Below are 21,291 nucleotides of genomic sequence, written 5' to 3'. Positions count from 1 at the left end.
GCACACTATAATAAAAGCTCGCATGGACGGGTTAATTCATTTGTATGTTAAATTAGTGCTCATTAATATATTATATAAGTATATTTTGGCGTTAGATATTACAATTGCTACAATGTCGCACGGACGTCTTAACACTAGGGTCGTACCTCTCCAACTAACTTATTGAACTCTCTTTTCACATTCAGTGTATCCAACTACAATATAATACCATTAATTCAATTCTCTTTTTTTTATATATACATACAAAATAACTCAACTGATCTTAAGAAAATACTAAACACTACAAATTAACTATATAAAATCTAAGCTACGGATTCATACACTGCAATATTTTTAAATATGAATATTTCCTAATTGCTTAAATTGCAGTTAGCTACACATTTTTGTGATTTTATAAGCAATACATTCAACATTTTGCAGCATACATAAGACAACTCTTGTATATTCCTGGATTACATATGATCCTCTTAGCGTACTGTTATAGTTGGATCGTTAGTGTCAACCTTCGGAAAATATGGTCACAGCCAGAGGGTACCCAGGGAGTGGTTCACTGGATCCGGACCCTCAGAAAATCTTATTTTCTTTATTGATTGTGTTTTGTTTGTACCGGGGCGCACTCATGGAAAGTCCATCCGTCCGGACCTCATGCAATCTTAGTAACTTAACAGACATTTGTGCACTTTCTTAATAAAACTATACTTGCTTTAACAGTGAAATTATGAATGCGACTTGAAGATTTGATCTTACACTATATCTGTATTCTTTCCTTTCTTATATATATATATTAAAAAAACAATCTAGTTCTTTAATTTTGTCCTGTGAATATAGGTAAAGTAGGGAAAGTCGTATGTCCTAGGGACACAATGTACCAGGTGACATGACACCTGCAACCCTCCTGAATTTCGTACCAATTTTACCTTCCTATCACTGAATTCAGTTTTCTATACTTCATTTTGGCAACATAAAGTAATTGCATATAGAGAGAAACAAGTAAACTGGAAGACAATATGGGCCTTATGCAGAGTCGTTCTGACTCGTGATTAGTGCCATACTAATGAGTTCGACTAACGTATGTTTCCTGCAGTAGTCAGACCTTTAGTATGACGGTAATCATACGTCAAAAAGACTCTCCATAGGGCCCTAAATGTTTTTCGTATATCAAAGTATCTATTTTTTCTTGCTGACATTTGGAGAGTTTTCTTGCAGCCCATAAGTGGAAATAAGTAAATGCTCCATCCATGGGCGCCCGCAGGATTTTTTTTTCAAAGAGGGGCAAGACACACACACACACATATATATATATATATATATATATATATATATATATATATATATATATATATGTGTGTGTGTGTGTGTGTGTGTGTGTGTGTGTGTCACACTCTCTCACACAATCACCTGAAGAGATGTGTGCACGTACTCCTTCATGTCGAACTGATCAATCATTTTAGCACATAGTATATCTTCATTAACTATATAATAAACATATATAAAAAAAATCAACAGATTAGATATTAGGATAGCATTAACAGGAAAAAGACGCAACACACGTAATCTACTTAGCCTGGTGTTCGTTGAACAGAAATTCTTGCCGACGAGGACCCTCCTTAGCGAGAATCTTTAATTGCTTGCTCTATAAACACATTCTTGTTTACAAGCACATGTTTTCGGTGGACACAATATACACAATCCACTGAGCCTTTCCTCCTCCATTCTTTAGCATAATCAAGATTTTATTCTCACTAAAGTACTAAATGAACGTTTTACTGTGCAAGTAGTCTCTAGAAGCGAAAGAAATGTTTCTGTTACACTCCCTACAGCGATAGCCGAGGCTTCTGTAGCTGTGTATAGCTGGTGAAAGCAAATGAAATGAAATCTTCATGCATGTATGTAGAAGGCAACAATCGCTTGAGTTTAGCAGTTCAAGAATTCGGCTTCTTCTTTTCCTTTCTGTTGTTTTTAGTGTACCTTAATAATTTGCTCTGGGAGTCTTAACTATTCAAACATTACTATGCTATAAATAAAATAATAAGACTTGTCTACCATACATATATATATATATATATATATAAACAAGAAAATCTTACTACATCAATAATGTTGATTACTTGAAACAATACAAAAGTAATTTATAATAATGAAGCTCCGCATATTGTGCGAATTGAGAGATCGCTATACTGCCCACTATCACATTGGTCCAGGGATTTTATTACATCCAGACACCAGACCATATTTTTAAAAAAGTCGATGAGCGAACGAATATAGACACTATTAAATATGTCGAACTCAAGCATCACTAAAATTGTTATGTGTAAATTGATATAAATTAATAACATTATTTTCGTCCAGTAGAAAAAATTCTACTGGGGGCCAGGTCTGCTTCAGGGGAGGGCCGGCCTCCCTGGCCCCCTCTAGTTCCGCCTATGGTGATATTCAAGTAGCAATGTACCACTTTCTGTTTCTAAGGTTAGAAAAGCGTATTTTGCTTTCTGAAATTTCAAGATTTAAAATCAGACGTTACTGTTTTCAACTACTTAAACTCAAGCATGAGAAGTCACGAAAGTCACGGATTTTTAGACTCAGGAACTTCTGAAAAATATTTTAAAATCTATATTTAAAAAAAAAAAAGACTAAACATAGCTTTATAATTAAGCAGTATTTATACGTAGCAGGAAGATTGTAGAAGGGAATGATAAATTTAAACATAAAAGATTCATGAAAAATATGCAAATGTGTTACCTTTCAGTATGCTTCTGAACTCGGTTAAAAAAAAAAAAAAAGAGCTTCTTCATACTTTATATCAGTAAATCGCCCATAGAAAACCCGCAGTTACAGAGAAAGTATTCTTATTGTTGAACTGTATTAAGTGTTAGATCTTTAATTGTACTAAATAAATTGCACCTGGAGGTCTAAGACCTTGAAACAGAGCAAATATGAATTTCATATAATAATTCAGTTTATCTGTGTTTTATTAGAAATGATGTAGCAAACATCAAACTAAATGGTACCTTAGTATTATTCGCTGACGATATGTATATATCATACACAGCGAAAATAAAAATATATTAGAAAAATAATACAGCAGGATCTAAAACAACTCCAGGATTGGTTGAATTGCAATAAACTTTCACTAAACGTAGAAAAAAACTGTATATATAAGTTTTCATAAGAAAACAGATATCCATGTAGACCATAATATAAATATTTATTTGCAAGGTCAACAAATAAGAAGAATCACTGAAACTAAATACACAGGCGTTTTTAAACTTTTGAAAAGTTACAGAAACAAAACCCACTGATTCTGACTAATTTTAGATCCCTGAATATGAATATGATATCCATTTTACTACATTAGCTCGCATTTTTGTGTAATGCATAGTTGCCAGATTTACCATAATAGGGAAAATGAGCTATCATGAAGTGTACCGGCCAATGAGCTGTTTGCATGCCGAAAGGGAATCAACTTCATTTCGACAGTGGTCAAAAACGACATTCAGTTTTAAAAATCCTTAAAATTAATTTATTGAATCAAGCCAGTTAAAAAACTATATATTCTGTTTGTGTATTAGCACTAAAAAACTATATATATTCTGTTAGTGTAGCATTTACATACACAGAGTAATTTTAAAAGTCTAATGTTTAGAGCTGCAAATAACGCTATCTTCTTTATTTTTTTTCTTTTATGAAATCTTGGGTCCTCTCTCTTCACCGATCAGCAATAGTCCCCCATCATTGCAGGGTCCCAACGTTCTTGATATTGAGTTTCCATCGTTCTTATATCCTGGTGAAACCGTTCTCCCATTTCGTAGCTTACATCTGCAAGATTTTCTGGAAAGAATTTGAGGTGGAAGTGCAGAAATTGGATTTTTAAAGACATGCGTCATCTCAGAGCTTCATATGCGACCAGAAGTTGCTGCACCAGAGCCTCGAACCAGAAAACCTTTTTAACTTGAACAAAAGCACGCTAGTCATTTAACTCTTTGTTGTTTAAACTCTGTTCAAACAATTCGTCATGGATAAATTTGCGAATATCAGGTCCTGTGAAAACTCCTTCTTTTAATTTACCATCACTTAGTTTTAGAAAACACTGTCTAAGATACTTAAATCCTTCACCTTCTTTCTCCATAGCTTTTACGAAATACTTCATGAGGCCCAACTTAATATAAAGAGGTGGAAGCAGCACTTTGGCTGGATCGATCAGAGGTTCATACTTGACACTGTTGGTACCGGGCTTAAATGTCTCTCTGGGGTTGCCACTGTTTATGTGAAAAATGTTTTCCTGTGGCTCTTGAGTCCCAAAGACACAAAAACAACAGTACTTTGTAAATCCACCTTGCAGACCAAGTAATATTGCAATAACTTCCAAATCTCCGCAAATTTGCCAACCATATTCTTTGTAGTTAATACGATTTACAATGAGTGCGAGATTCTCGTAAGTCTCTTTCATCGAAACAGAGTGTGCCACAGGAATAGGCGGCAGCTTATTTTCATTATGAAGTAAAACTGCTTTCAGACTGTACTTAGACAAATCTATGAAAATACGCCAATCGGATGGATCATGTTGAATTTCTAATTCATTCATCGGACCATTGATGTCCGTGCAAAGGGAACCTTCCATTTTGTAGTATTCTGAAAAGGGCTCGTTCCTTTTCCTGTAGTGAGTGTAAGTAGTTCCAACACACATGAGGGGTCCAGCTTTTATCTTGATGACCGATCTTGCAGCCAAAATAAAAATAATATGCTTTCCTAACGTCATTATTCATCGATCTAATCTGCGACTTAACCATAAATACGCCACAGATATAACAAAATCTGTCCGGTGAGTTTTTACATCCTCCGAGGCAAGAACTGACATTTTGCACAGGAAAGCGAAACTTAGAGCAACAGCACAACCACTTATTCCATAAAATCACTAAAAGGTACTGAAAACACAGGCAAATAGTTCTAAAAATACGATAAAATAAAACTGAAGTTACAATGCATAAGAGCAAGAGTGAGCGACGCAATAACGGCGCAGTCGGCGCTTTTTTCGCCCGCGTCATCGTGCTGCTCATTGTTACCACATAAACCCTATTTTTTAAACCGGTTTCAGTGGTCTAAAAACAAACAAACAAAGGAGGAGGAGGAACACAAGTGTCAAGCATTTAAATCCCCGTCCTCTTGGTATTCGTTGTTATATATATATATATATATATATATATATATATATGCCAACAAGGGGAGTCCTATCTGTCGCCAACTGAGTGAAATCTAATTTATTTCTTACTCAAATAGCATTGTCAGACCGGTTACTTCGATGACAACTGAAGCCGTCCCTACAAAATGGCAAAATTGACAACAATGCATACGCCAAAATACGAGCTAATGTAGTAAAACGGCTATCAATTTAGAATTCAGCATCCTGAAATTAGTCAAAATCAGAGGTTTTCCTTTCTGTAACTAAACTGACGTAGGCCAGTGATATCTAGGAATAATAATCAGCATCTTGAATGGGGACCACACATAGCATTTTTGTGTTTAAAAAAATCTTACCAATAATAAGAGTGCTTAATAGATTTAGAAATATATTATCGCCGAACCTTAAAAAAATATCTACTATGCATATGTACACTCCCATCTAACTTACATGAACATATTATGGGGACGTTCGAACAAAAGTGCACTGCATTAACTACAAACTTGGGAGCGCGGTGGTTCGTGCTCGTGCTTTCGAGCAGTTCAGATCGCAAAGCCTGCTGGGAGCATACTTCATACAATTGTCACCCATTGGTAGTGTGGTGAACTTAGTGGCATCTTTTTTTGCCTATTTAGGCTCGTACGTTTAATATTTGTGGTGATTCCAATTTCTGTGTCTAGAGACTTTGAGCGTCATGTCTTATAAGAAAGAATTACAATACAAATTCATGTTCGATAAGCGTTATCGAAGTTCTCGACCTAATTCCAGTCAAGTGTACCAATGGCTGTTGGAGAAGTTTCCTCGCCTGTTTGACCAGATTTGTGCTCTTCAACTTCATGAAGAAACTTTTAGTATTTATATTAAGTTTAAATCAATCAAAGATTATGACCAGTTTGCCTCGACAGTGCCTGAGACTGTGACCTTTACTCACATGGACGGAAACGTAAGTACCGTAAGGATTTTACCCGCCGAGGACCCTGTGAAATTGGTGAGAGTTTATGATTTTCCATTGGAAGCTCCAGTACAATTATTGGAAGAACATTTTCGTGCCTATGGATTGGTAAGGCGAGTAGAACGACAGTATTGGGCGGCACCGTTTCCTACAGGCATTGACAGTGGTGTGCGGGTCATACATATTGAGCTAACTAAGCATATTCCCTCTAGATTGATCGTCCAAGGTTACAAAGTGAATGTTTCATATGAAGGTCAGCCAATTACTTGTTTTTTTTGCCAGAGCACGTCGCATACCGTCTCTAATTGTCATTTGAAGAAGAAAAATAGTACTATGGGGGGGAAACCGACCCCGCCGCCAGTGGTAATGACTGAATTGGGGAAGGTATGGCGATCTAATCCACTTCCGGCTTCTTCCGTTCATGTAAGTGACGAACCAAGTTTATCTAAGACTGGGTTTGCTAAGGATAACAGTGTTCCCGATGAGTCTCAGTTTCCTGCTTTACCAACGAGTTCCGTCGCGCCTTTACCATTACCAACCATGTCGTCAGTATTGGAGGAGAAAAAAATCTTGGTGTCTGAGCAACAGCCCTCCGAGTCGTCTCTGGTCTCTACGATACATTCGGAGAATCTCAAGAATGTAGATGTGCCCATGTGTCCAAGTGACCCCCTCCCCCCCTCGCAGGGTCTTGATCCTCTTAGCAATTCCGTTATCTCACCCAGTGCTACGATGATTGCCGTTGATCCGGCTTCCCAACAAAAACGCCGAAGGGTATCTAGATCGACTACAAAAAAGAAAGAACAGACAGCTGTTGTTGGTGCTTCTCAAGGTACAATACAGTCCAAGTCACGTGATCACAGCCTCAAAAGCCGTGCTACCTCCGATTCCGAGATATAGCGTGCCTGCATTGTGTGTTTTTTTTCTTCTTTTTTGCGCCTTCAGTTCACGAGTGTTTTTTTAGTTGCATTGAGCTGTGTGTTTCGCACGGTGAAGCTTTCTTTTTCCAGTTTTTATGTGTTATACATTTCTTGTCTACTGCAGTGTCTTTTTATGGGAGATACAAGTAAGTTTTTGTTTGTATTGCTGTTAGTGTTTTTGTGTGGAAGTATGGCGCAGATCAATGCTTTTACTTTAATTACTCTCAATATTAATAGAATTAGTTCTGCACAGAACTTAGCGTTATTACAACAATTTATTGAACGGAATCGTGCAGACGTTTATTGTTTAACTGAAGTAACTTTTCATACATTTGACTTTCTCTCTGACTATAATACTATAGTGAATTCCGAAAAAACCACTGGTGTAGCGATGTTAGTACGAAAGGGTCTACATTATGATAGGGTTATGCTATCTCCGGATGGGAGAGCCATCCGTTGCTATATTAACGGTATATGTATTATTTGTTTATATGCCCCTAGTGGTTTTCTTAAAACACGAGAGAGGGAAGATTTTTTTTCCAGTGTCATTCCATCGTTATTGCCTCCCGGTCTTACTTATTGTTTATTTGCCGGCGATTATAATGCGGTGATCGACGCCCGTGATTCGCTCACGCCATCACCTCCCTGTCATGCCTTAGTTGAGTTGGTGAGAGTTCTACAGCTCCATGACGCTCTTCTAGCATCTCACTCTAAGCATGCAATGACGTACACCTGTACTACGACACGCAGTCGCTTAGATAGGATTTACGTCGATGCTCGCTTAGGTAAGGCTGTCCTCGCTGTCCATACACGGCCTGTTTCGTTCACAAATCATGCAGCTGTATTAGTTCATTTTAAGCTGCCTTTTTTTCTTCCGGCGGGAAGGGGTCGTTCCTTCTGGAAAATCAACAACGAAGTGCTATTAAGAGAAGACACTGTTGAAGAGTTTACCGAGCGTTTTAAGTACTGGCGTAAAATGCAACGTTATTTTCCAACGGAGGTTGCGTGGTGGACTACTTATTGTAAACCCAAATTCCGTAGTTTCTTTCAATGGAGAGGGAAAGTGTCCCAACAGCACGATCGTCAGCTATATGAGTTTTATTATAGGGCACTATGTGACCTCTGGGCTGCACAGCCTTCCCTACTTAATCTGGCTTGTATTAACGATATTAAACGTAGAATGCGTCAAATCGATACTCGAGTATCGTTGCAGGCGTATTTTTCAGACGATCTATATCATTGTTTTCCGGAAGAATCGTCTTCCTTGTATCATGTAGATCGCCTTTTTCGACAGCGACGAGCTACATGTATTGAATCGTTAGTATTGGCCAACGGCGATACCATTTCCGACCCTTTACAGATCTTACAAGAATTTACGCAACACTTTATAGCCTTCACGAGCGCATCGCATTCGGATTTTCTTTTTGCTCCTGAGTTTCTATCAGCCCTTCCCCAGCGGCTGCCTGCAGAAGATTGTCAGGCTCTCTTGCGCCCAATTACGGCTGACGACATCTTGGCGGTTCTCAATAAGTCTAAGGGACGTAGTTCTCCCGGCATAGATGGCTTGAGTGTATCTTTTTACCGTCATTACTGGCCTATTCTTCGTGGTACCCTTGTGACACTTTTTAATTCCTGGTTGTCTAATGTGCCCTTTCATTCTAATACTGCGGTTGTCGCACTTATACCCAAATCGTCCAAGGCGAAGGTTGTGGCTGATTACCGCCCTATCTCTTTATTGCCAGTTGATTTGAAATTGTTTACTAAAGTTCTTACAGCCCGATTACGACCCATCATACAGAAACTTATCAGTCCGTATCAAACAGCCCTGCACGAATCGAATAACATTCAATTCACCCTTCGTACTCTTCGAGACCTCTTTGCATACTTTCAGTCTCGCGGTGTCCCAGCCGGAGCGTTAGCAGTAGACCTAGAGAAGGCTTATGATAGTGTCGATCATAATTTCCTTCGTCTAACCCTCGACGCTTGGGGTTTTCCCGCAGCTTTCTGTCAAGTAATTTCGAATTTATACACCACCGCCACGTTTCGTCTCCAAATTAATGGACATCTATCTGACCTCATTCCCTTAAAACGAGGTTTGCGTCAGGGCTGTAGTTTAAGCTCTATTTTGTTTTCTTTAGTTATAGACCCTCTTCTCCATCGTTTGGCGCTAATGTCTCCCCCAGGCCCTACCCTCTTTACTTGTCAAAACATCTATTGTTTCGCTGATGATTTGACTATCACAGGGGTTGACGCAGTTGCTCTTCAGGGTGTCTTTCTGGTTCTCAAACGATTCTCGCGTTGCTCTGGCCTTCAGTTTAATGAAAAGAAAACTCAAGTGTTACAATTTCACGGCTTTCAGTTACCCTCTCCTACCCCAGGTACGCAGCCTATACCGCATGTGACATCCTTAACTATTTTAGGCATTCCATTCACGTCCCTTCCCACTCCCCATTATGACGAAGTTTGGCAACCTCTCCTTCAGCAAATTCGAGGGTTGTTCTTCACCCTCCGATTTCGTCGACTTCATTTATGGCATCGCATTCAATTTATCAATATCTACGTGGCATCTAAATTGTGGTATAGGGCTCGGGTGTTTCCCCTCCCTGAGATTTACGCCAAAAGATTTGAATCTCTGTTCCTTTGGCACATATGGCGGGGTTACTATTTTCGCATCCCCAGAACTGCCATTTATCTCTCACGTTCCCGCGGTGGTCTCGGTTTAGTTCATATCCGTCTCAAATGTCAAACTCTCTTCATGGCAGATTCCTACGTGGGTCTTTCATCCGTCGATTCTATTACGAACCATTGGTTTAGTTGTTTTTGGCCGGAGTACGCTCACCCTGTCAATCCCCCTTTTATTCAATTTGCCGACCAGTGTCCGAAATATGTGTTGATCTTTATTCGATATTGGATTTATGCCGGGGTGCCTTTGGTCCCTCAGCAGCACAATGCTCGCTCATTATATTCTGTTCTCTTCACATTGTCCTCTCAGCCGACTCAGTTACGAGTAGTACAACAGTTTCCACATATAGAGTGGCGGCAAGTCTGGGCTAACATTTGGAACCCAATCTTACCTCCCTATATGCAAGTGTTATGGTTTCAAGTAGTCCATCAACTTATCCCAACACGTGCGCGGCTTTATGCTATACAACGAGCACCTGATGCTTTGTGTACTATATGTCGTTCTGAGGACACTTTGGCTCATCGGTTTACAACATGTGAGGGAGCGCCAGTGATATGGAACGCCTTGCAGGTGATGGTGGGTCGTATCACTCGTCGTCCGAGTGCACAGTTTCACATTGATCATCTGCTCCTGCCGGACTTTCATTTTTTTCCCCCCACTAAGCATCGGACAGTGCTTTTCCTGCTAGCCAGCACTTTACTATATTTCCAGCGGCATATCACGTTACTGGATGCACGCACTTATTTTGATTTTCTTCAACGTACACGCCGGAAATGTTATTCTCCGCAGCAGGAAAGGATTTCTTTTAGTAGGTTTTTAGAAGTGCTTTTGTCATGAACTAAAGTTCCTCTCTCGTGTTTTTTTTTTGTTTTTATTGTTATTATTATTATTATTATTATTATTATTATTATTATTATTATTGTTCATATTATTATTATTATTATTTTTTACTTTTGCATTTCTTTATTTCTAGTTCTCTGCATTTATAGTTGTAGACCCAGAATTGGTAATTTTTATATTTATGTCTAGTGCTTTTCTTGTTTAGACTCAGCTAGTTGAGTCCATTTTGTATTTTTCAAGAAGGTAATAATAAAACTAGTGGCTCAGTGGTAGAGCGTTCACCTCCGGTGCTTGGGGTCCCTGGTTCGATCCCAGCTCGCGCCATGTGGACTTTGTGATGGACAAACACCGTGCTCGTGGGTTTTCTCGGGGTTCTCCCGTTTCCTCCCACTTTTTTCATTCCACCATTTCACTCATCTCTCATCATCACCGTCTCCTTTAGCCTAACCGGCATAAGCGTGGGACGTAAAACTTAAAGATTTCATTTCATTTTTTCCACTACAAATTTTGCAGAATAGGGCATTAGTACATTCTACAATCTGCCACGCTTAAACCCAAATTTAAATATTTATAGAACGTCTAAAGTATTACCAATCATGGGGAGGGCAGGGTGGGGCCCGAGCCCCCCTTCCCTCCTGGCTCGTGAAAATGTATTAAATTTCTTAAGATTTTGTTAATACAAATAAAAAATAGTAAACGTAACATAGCAACCAGGGATTTGAGCCCCCTTCCCCTAGCAAATTTTCTTCGGGCACCCATGTTACCAATAGATTATTTAGCCAAAGAATCAGCTATGTATTGTATGTTTAATGTTATGAATAACAATATACACCATAATATAATAGTAAATAGAAATAGTCACTTTCATAATTATGAGACAAGACATAAAGAACAAATACATGCGGAATCTTATTCTTTAAATACATACGGAACAGGAGGGGTTAAGAAGTATCTCATAAAATGCTTAAACGAAACTCCAACTGAATACAAACATTTGAAATCAAAATCATTATTCAAAAAACGGATAAGAGAGCTATAATGGCAAAAACTATGAATATGAAGTGTAATTGTATAAGGAACAGGATTTGAAAAGAAAAAAAGGTAGCAAGTAAATGGAAGGATAAACTCAATAGATACTGTCTTATTTTTATTTTTCTATATATATTGTGTATAAGCAGTTTAATTTTGTATTTCAATATGTATAAGCAATGGAACTGTACTGCTCCTTAAAATGAGTCCAATATTCGTTGGGGCCTGGAGTCTGATATATATAAAAATAAAAAGTAAAATAAAAATAAATTACCTTTCAAAAAAAGGGCATAGACGGGTTAAATTAGAATACAAAAGATAAACTATTTTCATAGTATATGTTATTGCCAAAACCAATGTGTTTCTAATAATATAGTTTCCCCAAATGTTAATTACTATTAGATTATTACGTACTAGAATAAATAATTAAGGTGCTTGAATATCTGTATTTAAAGGAGATGATCCACCATTTCTACTGACGCCAGAGGGTGAACAATTCACTGCTGTGTTCAAAGGTCTTCGATTTAGGGGTCTTCTTGGCCATTACGAAGATATAGAAATTCTGAAAGCTGATAGGGTGATACCATTTGAATGGCTTGATCCATACTTCCGACAGGAATGGTGCCAGCTGTTGAGAATCAACGAGGGTATTGAGAAAGGGTAAGTCACTTTTCTTCAAGTTCAAACATACTGTTTACTTGCTGAAATACTTGAATGTTTTCCAAGAGACGTCAAAGACAAACTTACATACATTTAAAACTTAAAAATATATGTAAACAATATAGAGATACTGCTGCTTAATTTTCATTCTAAACTTTACTTTCCATTCAAATTGCATTAAGTCACTTTTCGATCGTTTTAGTTGTGTACTAGGGTGGAGCGAAAAAATAAAATTTTCGAGTATCGAATTCTAATAGGACTCAAAAGGTGCGTATTTGCGTGCTAATCAATAGGGAAATAAAGAAAAATCACATTTTGGATTTCCAGTTCACGCAGCCTAAAGCTTTAAAAAACTGACAAAAAACACCAAAATGTACCTTTATGCAAGAAATATACATATTACTTTTTCTCATTTCTGTAGTGTCTAAGTACTTTATTTTAGTTGCGTGAGGTCGTGTTTATTAATAGTTCATTAATTTGAGTGATTTTATACATTTTATTTTCATAATGATTTTGCAGCTCTTAGCCCATTTCTCATTTTTTTCATGAAATTGGCCAGAACTCAGCACGAGGAGGTGGCTACAATTCGAGTTCCACCCATACTCTACCCAACAATCCTACCAATTAAGGTATGCTAAATTATGTTGATTTAGTCAAGGACGTTGCGTTAAATTCAGATTTTTAATATCGAAATTTGGGCTTTCTGAGTCTTGAGAGCGAAGTTGTTTTAATGTAACCACCTCTGTTTTCTTGTACGCACACTTTTCCTGCAGACTCTGTGGAAAATTTGACACATCTTTCAACTTTCTGAGTATGGCATGGAAAATTTAAGAAGTGAAACTCACGAACAGATTTGTCATGCATAAGTGATAAGATACTGGAGGGGGGAGACAGCTTTAATTTTATCCAACCTATCAGCTCACAGTAGTCCGTGGCATCAAAATTTATTGAAAGTGCCATAAAAGTTCTAACAGAGCAATTCAGACAGAGTAATGTGGCTATAAGAGATCTTGGACCTCTCAATCACTTCTGATGGCTGACATCTGCAAACCGGGTCTTACGGGTGTGCATTTCTCAAACAAATCCTACTATGAAACTCAAAATGTTTGTAAACTACATTATAAAGACATATGCCCCTGTCTGTTTCGACATAAAGAGATATCAGTCAGTGAAATATGGACCTAAACATATTTTGAAGGTAGTTCAAATAACAAGACAATTGCCAAACAACACTAAAAGAATCACCGACTCTGTGATTGAGAGAAACGCGTTCTTCTGTCATCCAGAAAACATATTGTTGGTTATGACAGTGAAGGAGAGACAACACGTACGAGAGTTGGGTTACAGGAGAGTGCTAGAGGCAAGAAATCAAGATCCGAAGGGGAAATCTGTTAGAACTTTCATGGTACCTTCAATAAATTTTGATACTACAGACTATAGTGAACTGATAGATTGGAGAAAATGTAAGACGCGAATACGCAACTTTTGAAGCCTATTAGGATTCGATACTCGAATATCTTATTTTTTCGCTCCATCCTATTGTGTACGTTAGCCAAGGTACACATTTCCAAGAAATAAAAACATGATTAAATAATAATAATAATGATAATAATAATAATAATAATAATAATAATAATAATAATAATAATAATAATAATAATAATAATAATAATAATAATAATAATAATAATAATAATAATAGTGCGTGTTTGTTTGGTATACGTGGCTATTACTAAAATTAATTTCGTTTCTGTGTGAAGATGTATCTAACAATAATCCAAGACAAGCTATGAATAATTAAATTATTATATAATGTATTTTATCGATTTAATTCAATATTATCTAGCAGAGCAATTTGTTGACCAGCTATTGCAATAGACTGAAATAGTATGACATCACATCCGTCTCGTTGCCATGGTGATCGTAGTTTTATTTTCTAAACATGCCCTGAGAACCTAAGTACAGCGCGAAAACAGTGACGTGTTAACTTTCGGATTGCAAATATTAGAGTGAAAGAAATGCTTGTATATGTGTTTTTTTTTTAAAAAAAAATCCAACGAATGAAACTACAAAAACATAGAAAGAGCAAGCAATTAGGCAAATATGTTAAAATATATCAAGCGTTGGAAGTGAAATGTTTCCCCTGGTATTGCAGATTTTGTGCTTTATAAATTTGGATGTTACGTGAAGTGTCAAAATATACTTAGCTTATTTATTATTGGATATTAAATTTAAATAGTTCTGGAAAATTTTTATTTAGTACCAACAGTATGACACATTACATTCCAAACGTGTAGGTCTACACAAATAGTGTTTAAAACTTATGCTGAACCACTCATAATTGGATATTTTCTTGTACTGTCAGTATGTATTTTTAAGGTAAGTAGGAAATATAAGGAAAAATGCGATGCATGCTAACCGATCAGGAATTGGTCCAGATTTATATCTTATCAGATTACCTAGAGATGTGGCTCCTGTAGAAAAAGGTTCCTTATTTGTTACTTCTTTAATTACTAGATTTCACTCGTAAATTTTCTAAATAGCGGATCCATATTCTTAATCTGTATTTTTTTCCTGCCAACTTTACTTCGTCCTCAAAACATTCTAAAATTATTAACTATGTATTCTTATTAACAGTAGGCACGTATACTTCATAGTATTCCTATCGATTCATGTTTTTGTTTAGAAAAAAACATGGCGATCATCATGGTAACGAAGAGGAAATGACGACACCACTATTTCAGTCTATTGCTCGAGTGATACTGAATACAGAGCTTGATTCAGTTATATTGAGCCGAATTTTAATATACCACTTGCCTAGGAAATACCATGTTTCCATCACCAGTTGTGTTCGACTTGCAGGTCACCTCTACTGACTATTATCCAGCATCGGAATTTCCATTGCAGGAGACTGCGTTGCAGCTTTACCATGAGTATTGCATCCTCTTTACAGGATTTCCACATACCGCAGACGGTGCAGACTCGACGATGGGACAGGCATCACTTGAGGTGTCCTAAAGTACAATAGTCCATTGCGCTGGCTTCTGGACTTTCTACAGGGTTGTCAGAAAAGAAAATTGCCGAAACTCTAGTTTCTTGTTCCATATAGCGATATAATTCCTGCAGTTACTTTCTGACTCAGCTACATGTGACGTTTTCATGGCGTGCATACTGCTCTTGCAAACGACCGTAAGGCGTAAATCCCTGTGAATAGTGTGATTTATTGTCTCCTGCGATGTGCGGTGATCGCACACTGTGTGTGGGGATTTTTGGATGTTGTCATACACCGAATCACACACAATAGCGGCGAGGTCGTCTTCACGGTAGGTCAGCTTCTAGCTGCTCGCGTAGATGTGATGTTCTCGGGTCTATATGTCCAATATTTCCGTATAATACGGTTCACAGTACGACTTACACGAAAGTTACGCACTTAACACATTTCTATGATGCGCGACGCCTTGAACTTAGAGTCGGAAAGGGCCACAATGAATCCCTTCCAGAATCTGTTCAGTTTCCGCGCCATCAGACTACCCTCCACCACAATGCTTTACTGCGTGGCTAACAATATACTGTTGCTTGCTTCTTTGCAATCTCATGGCGATGGGTTGCGCATAGGCAGTACGGTTGCACATTGACCTCAACTCAATATAATTGAATCAACCTCTATATTATTAACGTTGAATGAGAATAACGTTTTGTTACCCACTGTGTAGTAGTTGAATAGTTGTGATTTTTACAGCAATTAACTAGTTCTATCTTTTTACAGACCAAGAAATCTTAGAAAAGAGGACTTCCTGAAATATTGTATTCGTATCGGAAGAGAGATTCCTAATGGTTATCACCATGATTGGCGTTGGACTACGTTTACCTATGGGCTCGAGTTGGTCTTGAATGTGACAAACAGAATAGTGAAAATGAATAGAATCGTTTGTTCTGAGCTGCAGAGCTTAGTTAGCATTTCTCGTAGAAGATACATCATGTACAGGTAAGTAAGAGTATCGTATCGTTCAAACATGTTCAATAATTGAACGGGTCGGGCAAACATAATAGCAAACATCACTTTCAGTGAAATTGAGTAATTAGGTAGAAGGGGTTATGGTCAAATCACAGAAGAGCGTGTAGATAGTGTAATTTTGGAAATGTGTCTGTAAATGACAGGGGAATCTTATTTGGTATATTTCATTGCATTGAATAGCATGGGAATGGTCAACCCTCTTCTCCAGTTTATTCGAAACTTAGAAAATGTGACAGACCGTTAAGATTCCCCGAGCAGCTCAATAAGTTCACTCGATTCTAGATTCCAGATAGATACATTACGTTTTTAATTCGCAATATATTTAAGTTTACCTCAGTAGTGGCTCCCAAATTCTCAAGATTGAAGTCACATGGATAATGGTGGCGAAATTGGGTTTGCTCCTCTTCCTCCGCCACTTTTGAGGTCTCCAGTCATTTTTCATTTTGAAGCCATTCTGTAATTCAGATGTGAGGCAAAACTATTACAGGAAAAATAACAACAACTTTGCCATTATACAATCATATACCCGGTATATGTCTTATATGCAAAATTATTGAACTTTCCAGAAATCCTTTCCAACTGTAAAATGGGTTCTGCATAATCTAGAAACTGGTTTAGATAGCTCATTCAAAGCCGTAACATATTCGAAAGTAGTAGCTGATAATGGGCACAAATAATGTAGTTATGGCACAATATAAAGATTTCAGAAACTGAATCGAAACTATAGTAAAATTGTAAGATTAATTAAAATAACTTATATAAAGCAATCTATTACAAAATTTAGTAACATTATATGAAGAGGTAATTTGGATAAGGGCGTATCGACCTACTTCCGATAAAATGAGATATACATATTTTCTGCAAGTTCTAGTACGTCCGCATATGTCTAGGTGGTGTTAAGGTTATATCTCTGCTCCGTAGCGAACGCCTGTCTTTAAAAATAGTGTGTGAATACGTTGGTTAGTTGGATAAGGGCGTTTGTTTTTCTGCTCTCCTGAAAAATTGAAGAATTGCTAGTTACGCCCTTATCCAAATTTACCCCTCATATATACCATACATGCTACCTGAAAACATTATCATCAATGCTATATGTGAACTTCCCGCAAAACAGCGATACATTTTACAATTTTATTTTGATAAAGGAGCAAATGCTGCGTAAGCACGTGAAGAAATTTTGTGTTGTTTAGGGCAAAATTCTTTACCAAAAGCAATAGCCAAAAGATGATTCAGTAACTTTCGTTCTGGAAATGTCGATGTCAAAGATGTTTCTTGCAGTGGGCAGCCAATCACAGCAAAAGTGGATATTCTGGCAAAAGTTGAGAGAGACCGGCATGTAAGCAGTCACGACATCGCCAATAACATGAGCATCCCTTATCAAACACTGTTAAACCATTTGGAGAAAGGTGGCTATTAAAAAATCAAAATTAAAAACTCCAGTGTTGGTGCCGTAACATCAATCGAGTAGATGTTATTGTTCTTAGAAATAAACACTATACCATTTGTTAGACAAGTTTCGGGTAGGGTAACCGATGGAGTATTGGTATCGTGCTAGACTTCCAAACGGAAAATCTCGGTTCGAATCCCTATCTGGTAATATCTTCTTTTTCTCATAAAACATTCGCTACCAACAGATTTATCGGTAATTGGAGAAGTTACAAGGCATCACTGGTGAGAATCCGAATAAACAGTGTGTGCGTTATTCATCATACAGAGTAATGATAAATAATTTTCGTATTTATATAAGTCTCTCTTCTTCTCTCTCTATCGATCTTTCTTGAATTATCCTTAACATGTCTTGCATCTTTCTCCTCTCTCTCTCTCTTTCACACACACACATCATGTGGTTCGGATTCCACGTTAATCAGTAGGTCCACGTCTCATATAGCCTCGCTGCTAAAAGGGACGCTAAACTAAAATCAACAACAACAACAACACACACACACACAGGTACATACACACAAACACATACATGGTGGCCGAAAAGTAAAAATGAAATGAAATCTTTGAGTTTTACGTCCCACGGTTATGCCGGTTAGGCTAAAGGAGACGGTGATGATGAGAAATGAATGAAAATGGTGAAATAAAGAAAGTGGGAGGAAACGGGAGAACCCCGAGAAAACCCACGCACACGGTGTTTGTCCACCACAAAGTTCACTTGGCGAGAGCAGAATTTCAACCCGGGACCCCAAACACCAGAGGTGAACGCTCTACCACTGAGCCACCGCGGCCCCTGGCCCAAAAGTAGGTATACAGTGACATCTAAATCTTAATTACAATGTTCAGACGCGCAAGTGTTCGAAATGTCCTCATTCAACATGCCAATGTTCTTCAAACCTACTCAGAAGGCTACGACACACATTACGGCACAAACACAAAAGACAAAGAGAAAAGATGTTACAAACAAAAAGTTATGGCAATACTATAACTGTATACCTACTTTTGGACCACTCTGTACTTTCTGTCAAGGAAATAAGTAAAATATATTTTTTCCTGTGGGTTACCAAGTTTCAATCAAATCACCGTGTCACTACAGTTTCGAATCCTCGACCCAGTGGTGGTCTATAAGTTAACTTACATCACCTGACTGATCCGATGATCCGTTGCAGTTCTAGCAAGTTCATTCTATCCTTGCGAATTACAACGTTGTATTCACAATAGGTGAAATCGAGAGTGGATGTTCGAACATACAAATCTTCAGAAATGATTAGAAAATGGCCCCTACCAACGTATGAAATGCGAAATACGCCTGATTCGCTACGTCTCTAAGGAACCAACGTCCAATTTTCCTTTTAAACATTTGCAACTTTTCATTATGATACAATTTGGAGTTTCAATATACGCTCTTTTTGATAGAAATTTAGCAATAAAATAGCACTTGCTCATTGTCTTTTTTCTATCTTTTTCTCTTTTTTTGTTCAAAAATGAAAATGAAATGAAATCTTTCAGTTTTACGTCCTACGGTTATGCCACCTAGGCTAAAGGAGACGGTGATGATGAGCAATCAATGGAATAGTGGAATGAAGAAAGTGGGAGGAAACGGGAAAAACCGGAGAAAACCCACGCACACAGTGTTTGTCCACTACAAAGCTCACTTGACGCGAGCTGGAATCGAACCAGGGATCCCATGTACCAAGGGTGAACTCTCTACCACTCAGCCACTGCGACCCTTTTTTTTTCAGTTTGTTTAGTTTGCATTAGTAGTCTGGAATGGAAGTTATGACCTACGCTGCGTACTAGGGTTATTATAATGTATATCAAATCAGTACGTTTAATGAACAGCACCAAATTTGCAACCGAACCACGCGGAAAGAAAGAGTGTATGTTAAACTTTTGGCATGATCCTAGATATGTCTCTGAACTCTACAGTTTCACTGGAAATTTAATATTTAATTTGATCACCAAGTTTGGTATTCATTTTGAAAAAAAAAAAAACTTAATGAATTTTTCAAGCATCCTCTATTTATTCGAATAGTTTTGAAAAAATATATACAAAAGTTATTTCTATATTACTGTTGGATTTCTGGAAACGGAATATTATAATGTTAGGTTCTTCTCTTAATACGTTTAAATCCAATATTTTTATCTGTGCTACCTTTTCTTTTTCTTCTTCTATCTCCTTTTCTCTCTCTGTCTCAATTCTGTACTTCTAACAGATATCTATTAGTTTCGATTTTTCATTGAGATATGTTTAAATTTCCCCCTACATCAACTTATGAATCTCGTTTCGTCTCGTTTTTATTCTTTCACTTTATTGGTACTAATACATACATATTTTGAAATTACAATTGTGCTCATTTTGTTGCTGATTTTAATATGGGAGAGAGGAAAGAAGGAGAGATAGGTTTTTTCTTTACCAGACACGATTATGGGATAAGAAGGTGTATATTGGATGGCTAGCTGCACGGTGTTAGCTGTCGCTTTTTTTATGTGGAGTGTATAACTTCGGTGAACCACCAATAGAGTCAATAGTTAACCAGAAGTGTTTTGTAGCGAAGAAATAACAATATGAAATGTGAGATCTCTTTTAACAAACTGTCGAGATTTGGGAGTAGACAAACTTTACACTTTCAGGTACGATTACCTTAAAACCTTGGTAGCCAAAATTAGTCCTGGATAGTGTACTTATATTTAAAAAAATGACAATCTCAGCAAAATGCACAAGTCTTTCAGTCTGAGAGAAAAAAGGAATAAAAATTCTCTTTTCTAGTTCTACTAGTCTTGTAGCTCCGAGTCTGTAGTGAAAGTACTGGTAGAAATAAGGACAATGAATTATGATTATTTTGTAGAACATTCCACTTTAATATCACAGGAATTTCATCTTTCGGTTTTCTTAGTTGTGAAAACTTATAGAGTATATTGCTATACTATGCAAAGTATGTGTACTGTCGCTGATTTGTGATGACAATGAGAAACAGAAGTAAAAAATAAATTACAGTAATAGCCTTCTATTAAGGGGAATGATGACTGCTTTTATTTTAACATTTTTGGCTTAAAATGTTTGTTTAGGTTCACCCCCTTCCCCCTCAAACTTGAGTACGAAAATGGAAGAACATATTTAGATTTCGATTGTTGATTCCAATATATTTCAAGCATAATTTCTCGGATGTAGGTCTTTGCGATATGTCGATATATCGATATCGTCGATTTCGATATTGACACATTTCAAAACATTCAATATATCAACATCCTAAATTTTTTGATATCGATCTTCGGGAGGTGAGATATGGAGGGCACCTAGGACTTGCGATGAATGAAAAAATAAAACTTAATTTTTACAATAATATCTTCTAATGATAATTTCTTTATTACCACAAATTGCAATTTAAATAAATCCACTTCCAAATTTGCAATATTATATACTCTAATTTCTTAGTCGCCAGAATTTTTCTGCTCCTGAAAAAAAGAAACAAAAGAGCAGCTGTCAAAAGGAAGTACTTCAAACTTCGACCTAGAATTTATCACACGAAAGTTTTTTTTTGTTCCTCTCTCTCGGAGATTTCCATCCCTTTTGGGCTTTGG

The 21,291-nt window shown here is 37.3% G+C and overlaps 1 protein-coding gene across 2 annotated transcripts in view; it reads left to right on the top strand.

The window, feature by feature from the left end:
* LOC145688533 (protein germ cell-less-like) overlaps positions 1 to 21,291 on the top strand; it is a 255,481-nt gene that overhangs the window by 200,203 nt on the left and 33,987 nt on the right. For both annotated transcript variants that reach the window (XM_081762911.1, XM_081762910.1), the window contains exons 7-8: positions 12,053 to 12,257; positions 16,024 to 16,242. In XM_081762911.1, the coding sequence (XP_081619037.1) occupies positions 12,053 to 12,257; positions 16,024 to 16,242 (424 nt within the window). The remainder of the gene's footprint in view (positions 1 to 12,052; positions 12,258 to 16,023; positions 16,243 to 21,291) is intronic.

Source organism: Thermobia domestica, chromosome 6 (assembly GCF_964235325.1).
Source record: "Thermobia domestica chromosome 6, izTheDome1.hap1.1, whole genome shotgun sequence".
In the NCBI taxonomy this organism is placed as follows: domain Eukaryota; kingdom Metazoa; phylum Arthropoda; class Insecta; order Zygentoma; family Lepismatidae; genus Thermobia; species Thermobia domestica.
The sequence above is the reverse complement of the archived record's forward strand: the minus strand, read 5'-3'. Positions and strand labels throughout refer to the sequence as shown.